The 19,934-nt window shown below is 39.9% G+C and overlaps 1 protein-coding gene across 6 annotated transcripts in view; it reads right to left on the bottom strand.

The window, feature by feature from the left end:
- Positions 1–145: 145 nt before the first annotated feature.
- The window catches only part of daam2 (dishevelled associated activator of morphogenesis 2), a 112,122-nt gene continuing 92,333 nt past the window's right edge, over positions 146–19,934 (bottom strand). For all 6 annotated transcript variants that reach the window (XM_047157810.2, XM_047157808.2, XM_047157809.2 and 3 more), the window contains 9 exons: positions 19,597–19,681; positions 19,097–19,203; positions 18,458–18,546; positions 13,399–13,567; positions 12,415–12,522; positions 11,805–11,865; positions 10,442–10,573; positions 5,606–5,776; positions 146–4,123 (listed from right to left, as the gene is read on the bottom strand). In XM_047157810.2, the coding sequence (XP_047013766.1) occupies positions 3,905–4,123; positions 5,606–5,776; positions 10,442–10,573; positions 11,805–11,865; positions 12,415–12,522; positions 13,399–13,567; positions 18,458–18,546; positions 19,097–19,203; positions 19,597–19,681 (1,141 nt within the window). In that variant the 3' untranslated portion in view covers positions 146–3,904. The remainder of the gene's footprint in view (positions 4,124–5,605; positions 5,777–10,441; positions 10,574–11,804; positions 11,866–12,414; positions 12,523–13,398; positions 13,568–18,457; positions 18,547–19,096; positions 19,204–19,596; positions 19,682–19,934) is intronic.

Raw genomic sequence — 19,934 nt, 5'->3', positions numbered from 1 at the left:
TTAACATAAGAATAATAAAACGTTAATGAACTACGTGGGATGTGTCTCGTCTTTTACAGTTTTGACGATGCTGGTGTATACGTTAACATCAGAGGGCAGTGTTGAGCTTTCTTCAAGGTGTGGCAAAGAGAAAAGAAACGAGACGTAAGGGAAACAGGTTTATTTTACCCTACAAAAGGATGCATGGCGAGCAAAAAAATAATAATAATAAACCGAAAAAAATTTGAAAGCTATTTTTACTTGAGAATCTGACATACAAAGACCACAGTATAGTTACTCATATTTATACTTCTCAGGAAACATTTCTGCTGTAATGTTGTGTATACATACAAAATATAGCAAACTAAATAAGGCAAATAAATAGACTCAATTTACAGGAAAAAAAAAAAAAAAAAGGAACATTCCTCAACATATTTTTCCTTTTTCGCTTTTCCCCCCTCTTCAACTATAGCGGCGTACAAAATTTGTTTAGAACTATACATCATTCAGGTGAAGCCATCCTTTTAAAATACTTCCTCTGCACTTTATACAACCTGCAGCTGGACGATACAAAGGGCGCGGAACCGGTGTGTTCTTACCATGCGGTAATTACTTACCCATAATATACATCTTATATAGCAAAGGATCATACTTGTGCACCACTTTTTACCTAAACGAGTGCATAAAGGTGAAAGGCATCAATGCAAAGATATAAAAGGATACAAACTGAGGTGATGCACACTGAGGCAGTGGAAATTGATGCTCTATGTTAGAGTGAAGATAAATTGAAAGAAAGAAAAAAAAAAAAAAAACCGAACTACATTCCCTATATATTCATCACCTTAGGACTGTTATCAAACCCAAACCAAATGTATTTAACAGGGAGGCTAAACGGCTCTGCCGGTCCTGTTGTGAATGGAACCGCGTACCAGGGGGTCAGATCAGTTTGCCTCAATAGAGAGTTCCACTCATATGTAGGACCCAGCCTTTTATAGTAGTAGGCCAAATTTCATTACCTATAAAAACATACGCAACCCTATTTTACCCTTCCCTTTGTCCTTCCTTAAGCTGCATTGTGACTCGCGCTTTTAACATAACCATGAGCTAAATGAGTATGTAAATATTGAGGGGGTAGCAAAAGGCCGTCTTTCAAAAAAAGTGCATCAAGCAACAAGCTACATTTATTATTCTTTTCCGTTGTGTTCGGCCAGTCAATGACCAAATATACATACAAAACAAAATAATAATAATAATAATAATAATAATAATAATAATACTGATGGTTTTGAATACCTACATGGTATTGGACTGAAAAAGAAAGCTGATTTTTCTTTTTTAACTGATGAACATCTATTCTCAGTTGGCACACTCTCCTTCGCCTTCATCGACATCGTTTTTTTAAAAATACGTATTTTCCAATGCGAGAGCCATTCCAAAGTGTCAAAGTGTCTGTTTCCATTTGGCATACTGTGTTTTTATAGTGTTGTTTTAAAGGAGAAATGACCTCTCGCCATTGAGTTGAAGGAAAAGGAGGGAAAAGCAAATAGCTCGGAAGAGCAACAGACCTTGTACTAGCTTCAGAAATACAGGTTCATTAACAGAATTACTGTAATACGTTACTGTTCACCACACGAACCGAAGTGTTGGGAAGTATTGGCACATACTAGGTAAATCAAGAGTTGGATGTGCTCCAGCCCTTGAAGCTATCTAAATAAGAGCTAATTAATGTAAGCTAATTGGCTGACGTTAAATGGTTAAATAAGGCAGTGTTGATTAGCTCAGATCAGTTAGACTGGACTCGTAGTACGGTTGGTGGACAAAAGTAACACTTGGCATTTGGGTTAAGGAGGAAACCTGTCCCTCTGAGAAAGAATAACTCACTGTTAGGATGCCAAGTCCACCTTTTGGCATAATGATAAAGTATCTAACTGTCCTGTTGGCACAAAGTAGCACATGGCCATGCACATGTTCAACAGCATAGACCTAAACCAGACAAAGTTTAACGGCAAATCTCTTAGAAGACACAAATGATCTTCTGACCTTCTTACTATGGTTCTCCCATATGGCTGCATGTGGTAGACTGGAGAAAAAGAAACGCATACCTACACACAAGGTGCAAACACAAACTACTTTAGGATAAAGTTAAACTTCTCAATTTGGGCTTCTTTCGACCAGCTAGGCACTACTTAATCAAATTTCTTCATACTCCATCCCACCAGCCGAAGTACCACGAAGATAAAAGCCATACTTTAAACAGAATATCCTCCTGATTTTCACACTTCAAATCGTACTTTTGTCACCAAGGACTTTACCGTAACCTTTATCAGTCATTTTATGTTAGACTTCCCCATCCTTTACCCCTCTTATTCTTGGGAGCCATGTTCATCCGAAATGCAACACTGCCCACGCGATCTTTACAACAACACTTAATATACATAACATGAAAAAAAAACCAACAACAACAATATAAGCAAAAATTAGATGAAACGAGAAACAACACGTGGGCTGCATGTAGAATCTGAGCTCGTTAAAGTAAGACTTTCCAAGAAGACGAGTATCTGCAGTGGCACTCTAAACCATTTTGACCAAACAAAACCATGTTTAGCTTTTGAATTGTCGTCACAATATGAGAAGTGCACTACTTTGGTGATTTAGGTTAACAAGCTTCACTAGTGATGGAGCATCACAGATTTGGATCATGGATTCTTTTTTTTTTCTTTTCTTTTTAAATACATGAAAGAAATACCTATCAAATTAAAGTATTAGAAGTACAAACTAGAAAATATGAAGAATTAAAAAAGGTTTTGAAATTAGCATGTTTGCTTTTTTTCCCCCCTGTATAAATAAATATATAAATGCCATTCTACTTGCATTTATTATTGTCTACTACATAGTTACTTTCCTGATTTTTGCTTTGGCACCAGGTAATGCCACCACAATCCTTGGAAACTCTTTTTACTTGCCAATGAGGCGTGCCTACAGCATCGTCCTTATCTCAGAGCATGTCGGTTCTTCACGGTGTCTTTTCCTAGAAGTGCTGTGCTTTCTCGGCATTTCCGACTTGTCTCCCGTGTCATCCTTGGAAATGCCATCGGTATGGGGAGGCACTTGGGTAAAGGGCCAACACGACTGAGAACACAGTGTCCTGTTTTCCTAGCTGGCTATCCCGACTTTAAAGGGTTCACCTCCTTCATTTTTCTCCACTTGTCTCCAAAGTTGTCTAACTTTTGGAAAAAAAATTAGCTGGACCCATCACTTAGCTGGGTTAAGAGCTGCAGATATGGGTCCATCCCTCTCTCTCTCTCTCTCTTTTAGTTCCCATATACACCAATGGTCCTCTTAGTCAAAGCACCAGAGAAATATAGTAGGTGGAGAGAGAGGCACATTGGGTATCAGCACCTAACGTGGATGGCAGTGTCTTTCAACAGTTTTTCGAAAAGTGCTTGCATGAATGCCCCGATATTTTGTCCAAATTTTCCCCAAACAGAACTAGTTCTATTGGTTATGGTACCGGGTCCTGCCCTGCCATCTTGGTCTTCTCTGTATTGAGAATATTAAGAACTGGACCCAAGCTTGTGCACTCGGGTACATGGGAAATCCCATGGTGCTAGGCAGTTTGAGGCGACAGTTTGAGTTTGCTTGGAGAAATAAACCACAGACTATGGGTGGAGGAAGACAATGTAGGATGTGGGATAAGGACAAGGTTAGAGAAAGCCTATTTATTGAGCACAGTGCTGTAAGAATTTCCGACACCTCAAGAACTGTCCACCAAAATCTATGAATCTGTCTGCCTTTAGGATGCGAGCCATCACTGGTTAGGATGTTTGGGTGAATAGGGAGGCAGATGGCAGTTAGGATTTTTTCCTTCACGTACATTATACAACAAGTCAGTGAATGAAAGTTTTTTTTCTCCCAGAAGTCAATATCAATAGTTGACCTTGGTTATGGGTCTTTCGCGCCCACTGCTTTCCACGAGCTGGTTGACGGAGCGCTTGCGGTTGCGTTTGAGCTTCGACAGGTCCTTATCAAACACTTCTCCTGAGCGAAGGGCTGACACCAGGTCATCGAACTCGCCCACTTCCTCGGACACGCCCCCTCCTGCACTCTTCTTTGCCCTCCTCTCTCGCTCCCTCTGGTCTTTCAGCTGGGGTGGTATACAGACATGAATATTTCATTAGAAGACACCAAAGGTGCTTTAATCAATTCTAAATAATCTATGACTGCTTAAAATGTCAACTTTTTTCCCATTTTGAACTTTTTAGTCACCTACAGAGCACCATGAAACAACAAAAACACAACAGCTTGTTGAGGCTGTACATGGCCTGTCTGGATTAAAAAAAAATAAAAAATTCTAATAAGAAATCTTAGAAGCCAAAATCTACAGCCGACTGTATAATTTACAGCATATGTTACTTTTCTTTATAATTGATTTTAACACTGTAATAAAACCTAGGAGTGGGTAAAATCATGCTTATAAGTTCCCACCATATTTACATGGCAAATGTAGCCGACTTGGAAATCATCCCCACTGCACATAAGAGAAAAACAGATTTAACGGCTGTATTTGACACTATAGCTTACAGAACTTTATAAAAAAAAATAAAAATAAAAAAAACACTTAATTTGGTTTTGTCTAACTGGAAGACAGTATGTCATTCAGGAGAATATAAATATGTCTCAAATAATTATGATGTTCTCCATGGTGTACCACAAGGCTCAGTACTCTGTCCAATTTTATTTTCCTTGTATATTGCCAATAGACCAGACTACTAAGCAGCATGGAATCAATTTTCATTTGTATACAGATGAAACATGGCTGTGCATATTGGTAATAGAAATGACATCAGTGCCCTAGATGACCTAGTAATCTGTTTGTCCATCCATTCTACTGGATGGATAATAATTGCATGCATTACACTGTACAAGCATGTATGTCTGTATGTGTGTCTGTATGTGTGTTCGTCCATGAACGACATGAGAACGAGCGCTACATCCCTGTGTGCAACTGTGTGAGCCATGTTTCCTAAGTGTGTGCAAGTCTACAAGCTAATCAGCAGTGCCTGCTGCAATCTGTACAGCTGAGGGATGAGAGGAAATCAAAGAGTTGCTTGGTTCCCATACTCTTTCTGCTCTCTGCTCACATTCCCGACATTCCCTGGGGAAGACCTCGGAGTGTACTGGCTAAAATAAAGAGGGGCTGTAGGTCTACTGACAGCTGATCTGATGGAATGACCATTTAACAAAAATAAGAGGGAGGAGATAGAGTAAACACAACATGCTGAAACCAGGTAGAGATTTACGAGCCAAACGCGGAAAAATGGATGCAATGGACAGAACAAACAAAAGCATGATGTGCGTTATTTTAAAGTCTGCTCCTTTGATTGAGGAATTAAAGCAGTGATGAATGAATTGAGGATATGAACGCTATAATTACTGTTTTGACTTTTAAAGCGATCCTAAAGCGACATCAATATCCTCTTTTTTTAAGCCAGGAAATGATCTCCACTGAGACCAGCAGTTAAGGACTATTAAAATGGGACATAATCATGCACAGAAAGTTTTTTAAATGAGAGAAGATGAAACAAGACGCTGTAGGCTGTATTTGTATTTGCAACATGTGGCTCACCATGGCCTCCATGCGTGCTCGCTTCTCTTCCTCCTCTTTGCGACGCTGCATGTTCTCCAGGTCTTGCCGAGCCTCGTTGAACGACTGCAGGAAGGTGTCGAAGATCCCGAAGAACTCGTCTGGCTGCATGCGCATCTGCTCCTCTCCAAAGTGCTTCAGAGACTTGGAAAACTGAGAAGAGAACAGTGGAGAACAACAAGCATTAGAACACCGGAAGAGGAGTAAAGGCTAATAACTAAAAAAAAATAATAATAAACCGACAAATGATAAAAAGGTTCAGTTTGCAATGTTAAAAGTGTTTCTAGACCTGTAATAATCATCCATCCATTTTCCATACTGCTTATCCTACACGGTGTCGCGGGGAGCCTGGAGCCTATCCCAGGGAACTCGGGGTGCCAACCCGTCACAGTGCGCAAGCGCACACCCATTCACACACTACAGAAAATCTGGAAATGCCAATTAGCCTACAGAGCATGTCTTTGGACTTGGGGAGGAAACCGGAGTACCCGGAGAGAGCATGCAAGCTCTGTGCACACAGGGTGGAGGCGGGATTCGAACTGGTTCCTGTTGACATTTTTCTGGCTTGGAAATTAGCTCCACACAGAGCTGTAATGGAGCTCTTCAGCTAGGCTACATTTCTTTAAAAGGCAACTAATCATTTTCACAGAGTGGATTGAGTTGTTCAGTTGTGGAGAAGGCATGGCTTGGCAATATTTTCAATTGCAACCTGCCTGGAAGACAGCACAGGGCTTATATGTTATATTTAGTGTTGGTGAAGACCATTTACTCAAAATACTGATTAAAATGCATTTCCAATTATTATTTTTTTTTAAACCAATGTAGGTTGGATTTTACAACCAGCTCCCTCTGAACTTTCCCTATGCCTAGAAAATACATCTGGAATATCCCCAATACCGTAAACACAATACATTGCTATCTCTGACGCCACTCCTAGCATGCTCATAACTTTATCATACAGTATGGCTGTCAAACACTCAGAAGAACATGGTGTTGCTGATCTGAACTAAAACAAACAAAAACTAGTCGCGCTAGTTACAATAAAGATTATAGTTAGCATAATGATATGCTTTTTTGATGATAGGTTATATACAGTGAAGATTATACGTTGCTATACATTCGTTTTATTGCATGTCTGTTCATGGTTTTTTAAGTTTGATTGTAGATACAACAGAACAGACGCATTAGGATTTAACCCGTAGTGATAAGAAAAACGCAGAGAAAGCCCAGAAGTGGGTGAACTGCTAGTCTCAATACCAGACACTTTAAATTTCACACGAACACATTAATTTGTGGTTAGTTTAAAGATTTCTGACTGCTCAGGCAGTCCATCGCCCAAATAAGCCAGTTCAACAAGCAGTGCAGTGTTTAATAGCCACAACGCACCAAAGATCAGATATTAGGGTAAAAGCACCAGAGAGAATTCATTCTGTGCGGCTCTGGTTCAGCTACATTAATGACCGTCTTCCTGGTCATGGCTGATTTCACCGGGGTGGTAGTGTCTCACAGCAATACTGCAACACCTACTGTAAAAGCAAGGCTATATTATTATACAGTTACAGAGATGTATAAATGCATGCAGTGTAAAATTGTGCACCAGGTCAGTACATCCTCCCTCCTGATGTAATGCCACATCATTCGCCTGCTTATCTGTGTACGGGGTGAGCTACATCAATCTCAACTACAACCACTAACAGTGCACACTAACAAGAAAAGGCTTCAGTGCTCCCGTGTGCATGATGGATGAGGTCACGCCTCATTAGACTACCATATGTCTTCTCTTATCACTACCACCTGTCCACTGATTACTGCCAGAGAGAAAGAGAGAGAGAGAGAGAGAGAGAGAGAAGAGAGAAAATTCTGGACTTCAACGGCATTTACAAATCTCTTTGTTATATAACTTTAAAAGTTTGACGTTAGATTTTAATGCAAAATCCATTTTGAAAAAAAGAAATGACCCAGTCTTACATTCAACAAGGCCTTGCTCTCTAGCTCTTTGGGGTTGGTTTGGGAGTGCCATGGTGTTAAAAGCTAAAATAAGGCCTTTCCTTTAGATACAATTTCGGTTCTAAAAGTGTAAATCCATTTTAAGGTCAGACTGCAGTGACTGCCAAGAGCATCCCAAACCCACAACAGATTTACACCAGCGAGATCTAGCATTTATCCCCGCTCATGCTGGCTTCCTTCCCACTGGGAGTTTGGCCATGTTCTCTGTATTTCGAACGTATGAAACAGCAATGTGGTAGAAAGTTAGCCTTTTAGCTTCCTGCATAAGGAAAAACGACGGACGAGTGCTACCTTCCATGGTGTGTAGCTTTACTCTGCACCTTTCTGCTGGGAAAGTGCATTTATGTAGCTTTAAATTTCATTTAAGAAAATGGTTCTCCAGTTCACTGCACTACTCAGTTTGAAGTTTTCACAATTCCTAACATCTGATCCAACTTACGAAGAGGTTTGATAGTGAGATCATTTGTACCAGGAGTGTCAGTCTTCAGAACAGTGGATAGCCCAAAGTGTTGATTACACCCATATGTAGGCATTTCCCAAACTGTTCCCACAAATTGGAAGCACGCAATTGTCTATAATGTCTTTGTATGATGTAGCATTAAGATTTCCTTTCGCTGGAACTAAAAAGACCCAAACATGCTCCAGCATGACAATGCCCCTGCGCACTATGCGAGCTCAATGAAGACATGGTTTGCCAAGTTGGCGTGAAAGAACCCCGGTAGCCTCCACAGAGCAGATCTCAACAGCACTGAACACCTTTGTGAGGAACTGAAATGACAGCTGCGCTCCACGCCTTCTAGCTCGACACCTCTTGCGTTCTTCTGGCTGAATGGCCACATATCCTCACAGCCACAATCCAAAATCTAGTGGAAAGCCTTCCCAGCAAAGGCAGAACAACTCAATATTAAACGTCCATGGTTTTGGAATGGGATGTTCAATACTCAGGTGTCCACATACTTTTGACCATAGAGTGTATAAACCAAAGGAAAAAAAGACGGCGAGGTTGCATCCCAGTTTTTCTAAAATGTATGAGCATTTAGCTATGAACTGTTTCCAGCTGTACTAGACATCTGTAGAAAACACTTTGCGCTTCTTTTGTGGTTTTTTTGCTCACTGAGCCCAATATTACATGTTAAGATATACTTTACTCTTTAGTTTATAAAAAGTTATGTTTTTTACTGAAAGGCAGTCTATAAATAAAATTTTATGTTGGTGGTTTAATTGGTCACACGTTCAAGGCTGAGAAAGAAAGACATCTAGATCATTTTTGTAAAAGCATGTAAGAACTTTATTATTATGGATACAGTGGCCACTTTTGGTAGAAATTATCTTTAAAGTGTCTAGTATGTATATTTTAATACGATTTTACTGCCACATTTATGTTACCATCACAGAAGATGGAAACAGTGACCAGTGTGATAACACATGGCTCATTTGAAATACATCAACCGGCTGTTGATAATCATGACTTGCATCATTTTTAAATTATATATATATATATATATATATATAATGTGTGTGTGTGTGTGTGTGTGTGTGTGTGTGTGTGTGTGTGTGTGTGTGTGTGTGTGTGTGTGTGTGTGAACAATGCAATTCTGCCTTTAATATCTTTGGTTCTTGATTATTGTTTGCTTAATATGTTCAAATTACTGCACAGTTTCCCCACAACAATTTTGAACTAATATTAAAACTAATTTGCTTTGTTCCATTGAGTAAAATTTATTTACTCACATAGATTGGAGATGAAAATTTGGGCTTAATTTAAGAGACATTAACACCCGTAAAAGTGAGTCTGGCCACTGGAGAGCTGGAAGGAACAGACCGAACTGCAGGAGTACAGCAGTGCCTTTGTTCCCCTTGCTGCAAATCAACTTTCAGGTCAGCCTTTTCCCGTGATGCCGCTCCGAACAGACTTTTCACTTTTACGCTGCTCCTTAAATAAATAATTAGGCGAATAGTGGGTGGATTCACAGTGGAGGCTGTGTGGTTAAGTGCCGAGTCTGGCAGCACGTAATCAGTCCACGCAGAGAGATTATACTGACCAACTCAACCCAGTCAGACTTTCTGTTAACAAGAGGAAAAAAGTGGATTGAAAGATAGCCTTTAGAATACTTTTATTCCCTCAAGACGCAGCGTAGCATGGGGACCGAGCCTTCATGCCACGTTTCAAACAAGAGGGCTCTTTCTCTTTATCCCTCCGCACGCAGAAATACAAGAAACGCTCTGAAGGACTCGGACCCAGTCACCAGGCTTCCCTGGGATGTTTAAGTCATCACACCACACTGGGAAGGGTGCACAAAGACTTCTCTCAGTCTCTCACACTCTCCCTTCCCTTTACGGCTCATGCACAAGCTTGGCAGGCTCTTGTGAGAAGGGGAACGGAAAGACAGAGTCCATCCTGCAGCTTGTTCTCTTCTCACAAGCAGTGAAAGAAAAGCAGTTGGAAAACACCCCACGTCTTCACAAAGACTCTCAAAGCAAGCATAAATAAAACACTCGCAGAATCAGGGACTAGGGGAGTAAACGCCAAGCCCTCACTCTCTATTCCTTTAAATTCCTTTGTGCAATTGCATCTGGCTTAGATGAAAGCTGTATAAATATGTTTCCTGGAGCAGAGAGGACAAGTAGGTGGTTTTCTATGATGAGCACACAGATACCGTAATTAGATTAAGACCGAGAGCTTTGGTAGTCCCATGCAAATTGGTGGAAAGCCTAGGTCTTATTAGCTCAGCAGTTGCTCACTCATCATGATGATGATGATGATGATGATGATGGTCTGATTGACTGATTAGGTAATCGGCTGAATCTTACCTTCTCCTTTGCCTCGTTCAGCAGATCTTCCAGCTCAGAGAAGCTGAAACTAGCCACCGTGATGAAGTCACTGACCACAGGGATGAACTTGTCTCCTCTGTCCCGAGGCCGGCTCTGCTGATACTGCAGCTCCTGTGGGTTAACGGCAAGGCAACGTTTATAAAACAATGCAGATCATATTGCTCTTTAAGTGTTCTACTGTTTCCTGCTAATCATTTGTTAATACAGTGCTTTGGGCTTCTGGCATCTTCATGCCATGCTGTTAAACTGTCCACATGCTGCTGTTTTCAATTTCCATGATTAATGCACATTCTCGATCCTGAGTCATGGCTTTGCTTGGCCTCGTTCCTCTACATGCCTCTCTTAATTGCTTACTGAACACGTCCATAGACATACATCACTGATAATTGCCTTGCTCTCATTTAGAGCCGTGAGACCATGATTTGCGCCTCCTTTCCATTCTGGAATGATGTGAAAGTGAAGAGAAAGCAGCACACTGCAGAGTGGGACTTATCCGAATTCACAGCTGAACAATGCGTCCACTAGACTATCGACTCCTAACTCACTGGAACGCATTTGCACAAATGGGAGAATCATGACCAGAGACAGCTGCACACACACGTATGTACGGTGGGAGTGCTACTAGCCTTTCAGACAAAATCTTTCTTGTTTTCACCTTCATGGGCTTCTCTTTCATCTTAGAAGAAACTTCATAGTTTAGAAGAAAAAGAATACGCAGCTTCCGTACTACTGTAAATGTAGTTGATCAGCCAAGACATGTTTGACGTCCATTTGCTTCTTTATCTTTGTAATGCACCTAACAATAATGAAACTCTCACTCAGGGTTTTGACATTGAGCTAAATAATCTCATCTTTAATTACACAATTTGTAAAATGATTCAAATATGTCAAATAAAATGGAACTACATTATCCCATTATATAAATTACATTGCACCCCACCTCTGAAGCCAGTCTAGAGTCTGAAAGCTGAAGGTTGTGCAGATAGCAATTTAATTCCACTCTCAACTTAAAATTTGTAGTGGAATTAAATTGCTATCTGCACAACCTTTAGCTTTGAAGACCGGGGCATTTTCAGAAAAGAGATGAACTTCCAGTGTAAAACTAAAGAAGCAGACATTTGGACACCAAATACTTCTTGGCTTATCAATTACTTTTGGAGTAAGTGGAAAACTGTGCAATTTGATTTTTCACTCAACCGTTCCTTTAATTGGCAGCATTATTTAAAGGCTTAAAGGCTTGGGAGACTTTCATTTTGCTACAATAGAATGCCAGTAAAATCCCTCTGTATTGTTCATAATAGAAATGTGAATAAGCCACAGGAATGTATAATAGAACACTCACTGCTTCCAGAGCCTTTAGTCCACTCTTTATACTGTAGACGTCCTTCTCCAGTTCAGCCAGACTGTGCACAGAGCAACAACAAATCAAACCAAACCTCCAGATCCAAAACATCTCAGTGTTCATAACTCACTGAATTAGGCTATAAAAAGGATATTTGGTGATATGGTCAAGTTTTGTGTAAGGAGACATTTCACATTTATATAAGGAGTCTCCAGTGTCAGCGCTGTGTAACATTCAGCAGGTTTTCCACCACAGGAAAGTCTTCAGGACTGGGGAGTTTGTACTTTCCTGTTTCTCAGTAATATGACAATCTGCATTTTTTGCGGACATTCTACAACATTAAATGTAGCTATAAACGGATAAAAAGTAGGTGTCGTTCATTCTTTAATAAATAAAATAACATTGCAATTGCTGATACGTTCCTGTGGTATAAGAGGAGTGAAACACTTCTGGATGTTCTGCTAGAGGAAACTCAACTTTGGGGTGGTAATAGTAACTTCTTTTAACCACTATGTCGTTGATTATTTGCCTGTTGCCCTGTTATCTTTTATTCTTTACTAATAGCTTATAAAATGGGTGCAGAGTCGCTTAAGTTGAAAATGTGACTCACTTGACTTTTGCTGCCTCTGGTACGCTGAGCAGTTCGTGCTGGACGTTGAGAGTGTCAGGATAGTTCTTCTCAAAAATCATGATCAGGTAGTGCAACATGGTGATGTTCCTGTGAGAGACGAGCATACAGTAAACAGACACTCCACTCCTTCAAATCGATAACACGTGGACTCGTATGCATATCAACTGTTGCAAATCATTAACTTTAACCTGAAATGTTTTGGTATCATTAGATGTAGATATCAAAATGTCCCTATTTTGTGTTTTTGCTACCTTGATCATACTTCTGAATTTCCATATGACCTTTACTAGTGCAAAACCTGACTCTGATTGGTTACCTATGAGTTTCCAACATCCTTTCCTTTCCCAAGCAGGTCTGAAGATGACCAAGGTAACCAAAACAATTATGAATGAGTACACTGACGTGTAAAACTGTCTAGTGACTTCAAAGAAAAATCTGATTTTGTCAACACGTTTATGTGCACTTAAGTAATCGAGGTCTATGAGTCATAAAATAATTGGATTTTTTTTTTTTTTTTCAAAACAACTTGGTGCCCATGCCCATGAATTCACTAATTAATATACGATTTAAATTTAAAATTCCTGCTGTATTGTTAACATTGCATCGCTTAATGGTAAATATCTATTTGGGAGTTTTAGTTTTTAAATAGTAATTTGAATAATAATGCTGGTCTTCGTCAAGTAGTAAAATCTTTTACTGTGTTCACACGTGCAGATATAGAAAAACTAAAAATGTCATCTTAAATGGTGTAAATACTAAGCTCCTGCTTTCTTTAGCCTGCTATAACATATGTATTACATGCTGTTTACATGACCACTTGATTCCTTTGGTAACTGAACTTAGAATTCCATGAATATTTGAGTAAATTTAGAGACACCCTAATACTCAAGGGCCAATTAGACCCAACCACAATGTCCCATAGTGCAGCGATCACTCAAGTCCCAGTTCAAACGCAGCACTGACCTGTCTATGCTTGACTTGGTGTCTACAATCTTGTTCAGGCTGGACACTTTGAAGCCATAGGCATTCCCTCTTTGGCCTTTATTCAGGAAGTTCCCAAAGGCCAGGACCACCTCCAAAATCTGAGTCAGACGTTTACTCCTCATCACCTCACGGGACGCACACACAATAGCTGAGGAGAAAGCAGATGTGAGAACGTGAAGAAAGCGGACTTTCTTGACATCGGACACTGTACACGGCGTTAAGAGAATGTTGAGTAAGAATTATAAAAGACAATTAAACAATATGAAAATTATCAGGTTATGAGAAGTAAGGGATAAAACACTCGGATGCATGCTGTCATCGGAAAATAATCCAAGACCAACCCGAAGTTAAAAACTTATCTATCAGCAAGACCCCAAGTGTTTTACTCATCTTGTAACAATACAAATTTGCCAATTATTACATAAAAAAAATGATTAAGGAATGACATGTAGTACTTTTTTATCCATTTATAGTTATTTAATGTTGTGGAATGTCTGAGAGACAAGTAGACAATGTACTGATTGCTATAAAACTCTGACACTGGAGACTCCTTACTACAGAAAAATAACGTATTAGAACGAGCATGTAATAAGAATATAAACTTAACTTATTTGAACAATCACCTTGAATTTAATTTCCATAAAATGCCTATAGTATCATTTTTGCATTGAGGACAAGAAGAAATGAGATGCTGCTTTGCCGGTTAAAGAGCTTATGGATCTTGCACACCACTCATGTTGACATCAGTCCTACATTACGAGTGCAATCCTCCCTAAAACCAAAACCTCCATCACTCTCTCAATCATAAATGGGCCAAAACAAGATTTAATCAAAGCAATCAATACTAAACCACACACCCGTTGCATAAAAGGTTTCAATAAGGCAAGGCTATCGTTCCCTTTTCATTCTTTTCACCAAATGTATTTCTCAGGAACACACAAAGACAAAACCACCAAATTTCCCAAAAAAGCCCCTGGCATCAGACAAAACCATTACTTAACCTCAGTGTCCACTATGAGCCAGATCATGTGTATAGAAATTCCTGCATCAGTGTGTGTTTGAGAATGAATTGGTCTCAACTCTGATCTGTCCTCACTGTACTGGGATTCCCATCATGAGCTCCCATTACTGAATCATCACACAGCTCTGATGCCTGGCCGCAAGTTTCTTCTCACTCCTACAAATCACACTCCTAAAGAAGTGCGGTTAAATTTAGACGCAGCCTCCGACTCATGGTTCTCTACAAACTCTAAACGCCTCTGATTTTGACATGAGTGAGCATGTGAGGGTGGGGTGGGTCACAGATCTTGGGCCAGCATTTGTTGTTCCTTTCCACTGCTAGTTAAAACCATTCTCTGTAGACTATAAAGCCACTCTGGGCATTAGCCTTCCACTGTGTGGCCTCTCAGATTTATGCTCTCATACAGAACATGACAGATGCATGGAGGGAAAGTGCAGGATTGTTAGCTGATAAAACACACTAACGCTTGTGGCTTGTTAGAGTTTCGGCTGTAAACGGAGTGTTTTCATGGCGTGCGGTGCAGAGACAGCGCTTTCAATACCTCAACATATTTGTCAGGCAGACGGTATCTTGAGGTGCTGCAACGCCCTTGAAGGTGAGCTAAACTGTTAATGAGGTCTACATGAGACACATGCCAGAGTAGATTCTGTTTATGCAGTGAAACCCACTGACATGCACAGATACACATCCATACTCATGTAGGAGTATTGTTGAGAGTTACCCTTGGCATCTTGGTTGTTTGTCTGACTAATCCCCTATTTACCTGGTCACCGACTTTTGGTGGACTGCCTCCTTTAGGCAGTCACAGTTGTTCCATCTATCCATCCATCCTCCATATTTCTTAACAGGGCACAATCACACACACATTCACACACTACGGACAATTTGCAAATGCCGACCAGCCTACAACGCATGTCTTGGACTGGGGGAGGAAACCAGAGTACCCGGAGGAAACCCCGGAACATGCAAACTTTGCGTGCACAAAGCGGAGGCAGGATTCAAACCATCAACCTCGGAGGTGCGAGTCAAACGTGCTAACGTATTTCGACAGCTTTTTGTGCTTCATAATGATAATTGATTAGTTACGTTCTCTAACAAAGTCTAGGGCCTTCCAGGAACGAGTGTATTAATATTGAGATCATGTGACACAGTTAGACATTAGACACAGTTGGACTCCGTTCAACTAATGGTATTACCTCTGTGGATGACTGTTTGCATTAGTACTACAACCCAAATTCCGAAAAAGTTGGGACAGTATGGAAAATGCTAATAAAACCAAAAGTGGAGTGATTTGTAGATGTACTCTGACTTGTATTCAAACAAAAAACTTATAAATACAAGGTATTTGAAGTTTGACCTAATCAACTGCATAGTCTTTTTGAAGGTAAATTTTTATTTTAAAATTGATGCATGCAACACATTCCAAAAAAATTGGGACGGGGCAATTTCGGACTAATAGCGATGTGATAAGTTGAAATAAGAAGGTAATAGTATATAGTATATAGGGAGCCTCCAAAAAAAAGCCTAGTCCTTCAAGAGCAAGGATGGGTCGAGGCTCACCGATCTGCCAACAGATGCATCAGTGAATAATCTAACACTTTGAGAACAACATTCCCCAAAGACCAATCGGTAGGATTTTGGGCATTTCACCGACTACCGTGCACAATATAATTAAAAGATTCAAGGAATCCGGTTAAATCTTGGTGTGTAAAGGGCAAGGCTGAAAACCACTTCTGAATGCGTGTGAACTCCAATCCCTCAGACGTCACCGTCTTAAAAACCGTCCTGAGTCTGTAATGGATATCCTGACATGGGCTCGGGAATACTTTGGTAAACCTTTGTTAGTCAACACCATACGCCGCTGCATCCACAGATGCAAGTTAAGGCTTTACTATGCAAATCAGAAGCCATATATCAACACTGTCCAGAAGTGCTGCAGACTTCTCTGGGCTCCATTTAATCAGAGATGGACAGTGGCACAGTGAAATCGTGTTTTGTGGTCCGACGAGTCGACATTTCACATAGTTTTTGGACAAAACAGCCGTCGTGTTCTCCGGGCCAATGAGGAAATGAACCATCCAAGCTGTTATCAGCATCAGGTCCAAAAGCCAATGTCTGTCATGGTATGGGGGTGTGTCAGTGCCCATGGCATGGGTAACATCTGTGAGGGCACCATTAATGCAGAAAGATATGTACACATTTTGGAGCAACATGTGCTGCCATCCAGAGCAGGACAACGCCAAACCACATTCTGCCCGGATTACAAGCGCATGGTTGCGGAAGCAGAGAGTGTGGGTGCTAGCATGGACTGCCTGCAGTCCTGACCTGTCTCCCATTGAGAATGTATGGTGCATTATGAAGTGCAAAATAAGGCAACGAAGGCCCCATACAGTTGCGCAGCTGAAGAAATGCATACTGGATGAATGGGGGAAAATTTCGCTTGCTAAACTTAACCAACTGGTGTCTTCACTCAGCGCCTAAATGCTTAATAAGTGTTATTAAAAGAAAAGGTGATGTTACACAGTGGTAAACAGTCGACTGTACCAACTTTTTTGGAGCGTGTTGCAATCATCAGATTTGAAAAGAGATGTACATTTTAAAAAATAAATTTAATTCACAAAGTTTTCAATATAGTACAGGGTGAATTTGAATTTTCAAATTACCTTTTTTTTTTTTTTGCGTTTTCCATACTGTCCCAACATTTTCAGAATTGGGGTTGTAATTTAGGGATTTCACAACAGGGGTGAATACTTATGCAATCACATATTTAATGTTTTTTGATTTGAAAATAAACTATAATGACGTTATTTCCCACCAGCTCAATATTATGGGCTATTTAGTGTAGATTAATAACATCTAATCCAGAAAAAGTTCATTTCAGTTCCAGGTTATAAAACTATAAAGTGTGGGAAAGTTCAAGGAGGGTGAGAATTTATGTAAGCCACTGTATTACAGCACTAATCCTTACCCACCCCCACCCCGCACACAATTCCAATTGCGTGAAGTGTATTCGAACTCTTTGATGCAATGAGCCTTGTTCATGAGAACGACTCGCCTCAACTTTTGCCAGTTTTCCAAAACAGCCTGCCTGGCAACTCGAGAGAGGTTCAAGCACCAGAGACACACATACAGATTCATACACATATTCTCCATCATAGGTATTGATATTATATTATTTTGAAAATGAACTACATTTTCACGAGAATAGTAGTATAACAGTATTATAAAATATTGTTCATTTGACTGGGCAGTTCTTTTCTGTAACTACATATTTGCTGTTTACGTGGTTGTATATAAAAGCAGCTGCACTGGACAGGGGGATCCGACAAAGTAGTGGTATTCACTAATGATTCTACACCGACTCCATCTTAGTGCAAACAGGGTAATCCTGTGTTTTCCTGACTTCAAGCGATAAGTCCCATTTCTTACAACCTCATTTTGTTTTGTAGTCATCTATGTAATTCAACAAATTACTAAATAACAAAACACTTTAGGACATGCTATAATAGGAAATTAATCAAGGACAGTGGTAGTGTAATACCCCCAGAGTTAAAACAGCATGTCCTGAAGTGTTTTATTCCTCTTATACCACAGCAAGATGCCAGCAATTACGTTTTTTTTAAATCAGATTATAGTATTTACTATTGTGGAACATCCATGAAAAAAAAAAAAATCCTCGCTCCTCATTACTAACCAGTAAAAAGTGCAAACACTGGCGACTCCTTCCATAAACATCTGACAGAAAGCACCATATCAACAATTACTGTATATATACATACATAAATTTTATATATATATATATATATATATATATATATATATATATATATATATATATATATATATATATATATATATATATATATATATACACATACATACATACATAATACATACACACACACACAGACGTACGTTATATATGTATGTATATGTTATTTATGTGGAGCATCTGCCATACGAGTCCCCGTGAATTAACTGTTACTATAGAGATATTACAAGAAGCATGTTACTTACCCTCAACCTTCGGCTTGGTCTCTGCAAGTCGTTCTGCAAACTTCTTTTTAAAGAACAGTGACTGGAGCCTCTGCTGGTAGTGATCAATCCTAACCAGGAGTCAGGCAGAGGTAGAAAGACCAAAAAAAAAAAAAAAAGAAAGAAAAGAATAATCAGTCTCCAGAGGAGAGTCATTTCAAAGAAAGTTTTGGCTCTCCCACACAGATTCCTGAGCTTTTATCCCTAATTAGCTCCTGCAAACCCTGTGCACTCGTGGAGAATCACGATGCAGGGACCCCCCTCTGCTGAGAAGGGGAAAGAAAAAGGGTGGAAGGGTAGCAGGATGATTTCAAAGCGTAGTTTATCCATACTGAATGATAAAGAGGGAAAATAATAGTGCATTTTAGGGGCGCCGGTGAGACTAGACGCGAGGTTGTGGAAATTTCAAGAGACCACAGGCTATTGAGGTGGTTTCGTTTTTTATATAAAAGTCAAAACATGCTATTAGCAATCACGGACACCACAACGAGGGGGATTTGTTTTTGTTGGATTTTTGTTTGAAAAGATGTTTTTCATGCACACTTGCACGGTTACCATCAAAGTTTCTCTTCACTTCAATTTGACCACAGGGTTAATTTTTCTCAAACAAGCCATTTGTACCTGCTCATGTCGTAGAGGAAGCGGTCGGCACGTGCCATGCGGTCCAGCTCATGCTTGTGTTCCTCCAGAAGGTCAATATCACTCTTTTCAGGAACAAACTTTAACAGCTGGCAAAAAAACCCCAAAAAACATTACACAATACTGTAGATTCAAATAAGGATATTATGTAAAGAATAAAACAATTCAGGGCGTGCTGTTGCAGTAAAATAACCAATGACTGAGTTGTGTGATCCGGCCCAATGGATCTTATCTTTTTAAAAGATCCATCTACAGCCAAGTCTTTACTTCTCTCAGAGAGCACTAGATTTAGAGCTAAAATATCCTGTAACACTCTTAAACGATTTACTCGTTTTAGAGGAATACAAGTAATTATTTGTTAATATTCACAACAATAATTTTTCGTCCATTCTCCTAAAGGGTGCCAATTATTCTGAAGTTCACTAACTACAGTACATCAAATCACAACAAGTGTGAGATCAGCTTTATAAGTGTTTAAGTACCTGCTCTAGCATATCCTTAGCCAGCTCCTCTCTCTCGTCCATTTCCAAAATCGCTCTCTTGATCTCCTCATTGCTCATTTTCAACCTGCATGGGCAGAAATGATCAGAAATGATGACACAAGCAATATCAGGAATCATCACTTTAAACGTCATGTGCTCACATGATGTACACATCATGTACAGTATAAGGCCTTACACACAACAGTCTGTTTGGGCTAATCGATGTCGTGCTCTGCAAGCTGTGATCAATAGCTATTGAACGCACGGTCATGGCCTCATTAGGATGTTACGTACCGCCTGGTCAGTTTGTGCTGGTTTCACAAAAAATAAAAATAAAA

This window comes from Ictalurus punctatus, chromosome 9 (assembly GCF_001660625.3).
Source record: "Ictalurus punctatus breed USDA103 chromosome 9, Coco_2.0, whole genome shotgun sequence".
Taxonomy (NCBI): Eukaryota; Metazoa; Chordata; class Actinopteri; order Siluriformes; family Ictaluridae; genus Ictalurus; species Ictalurus punctatus.
The sequence above is the reverse complement of the archived record's forward strand: the minus strand, read 5'-3'. Positions and strand labels throughout refer to the sequence as shown.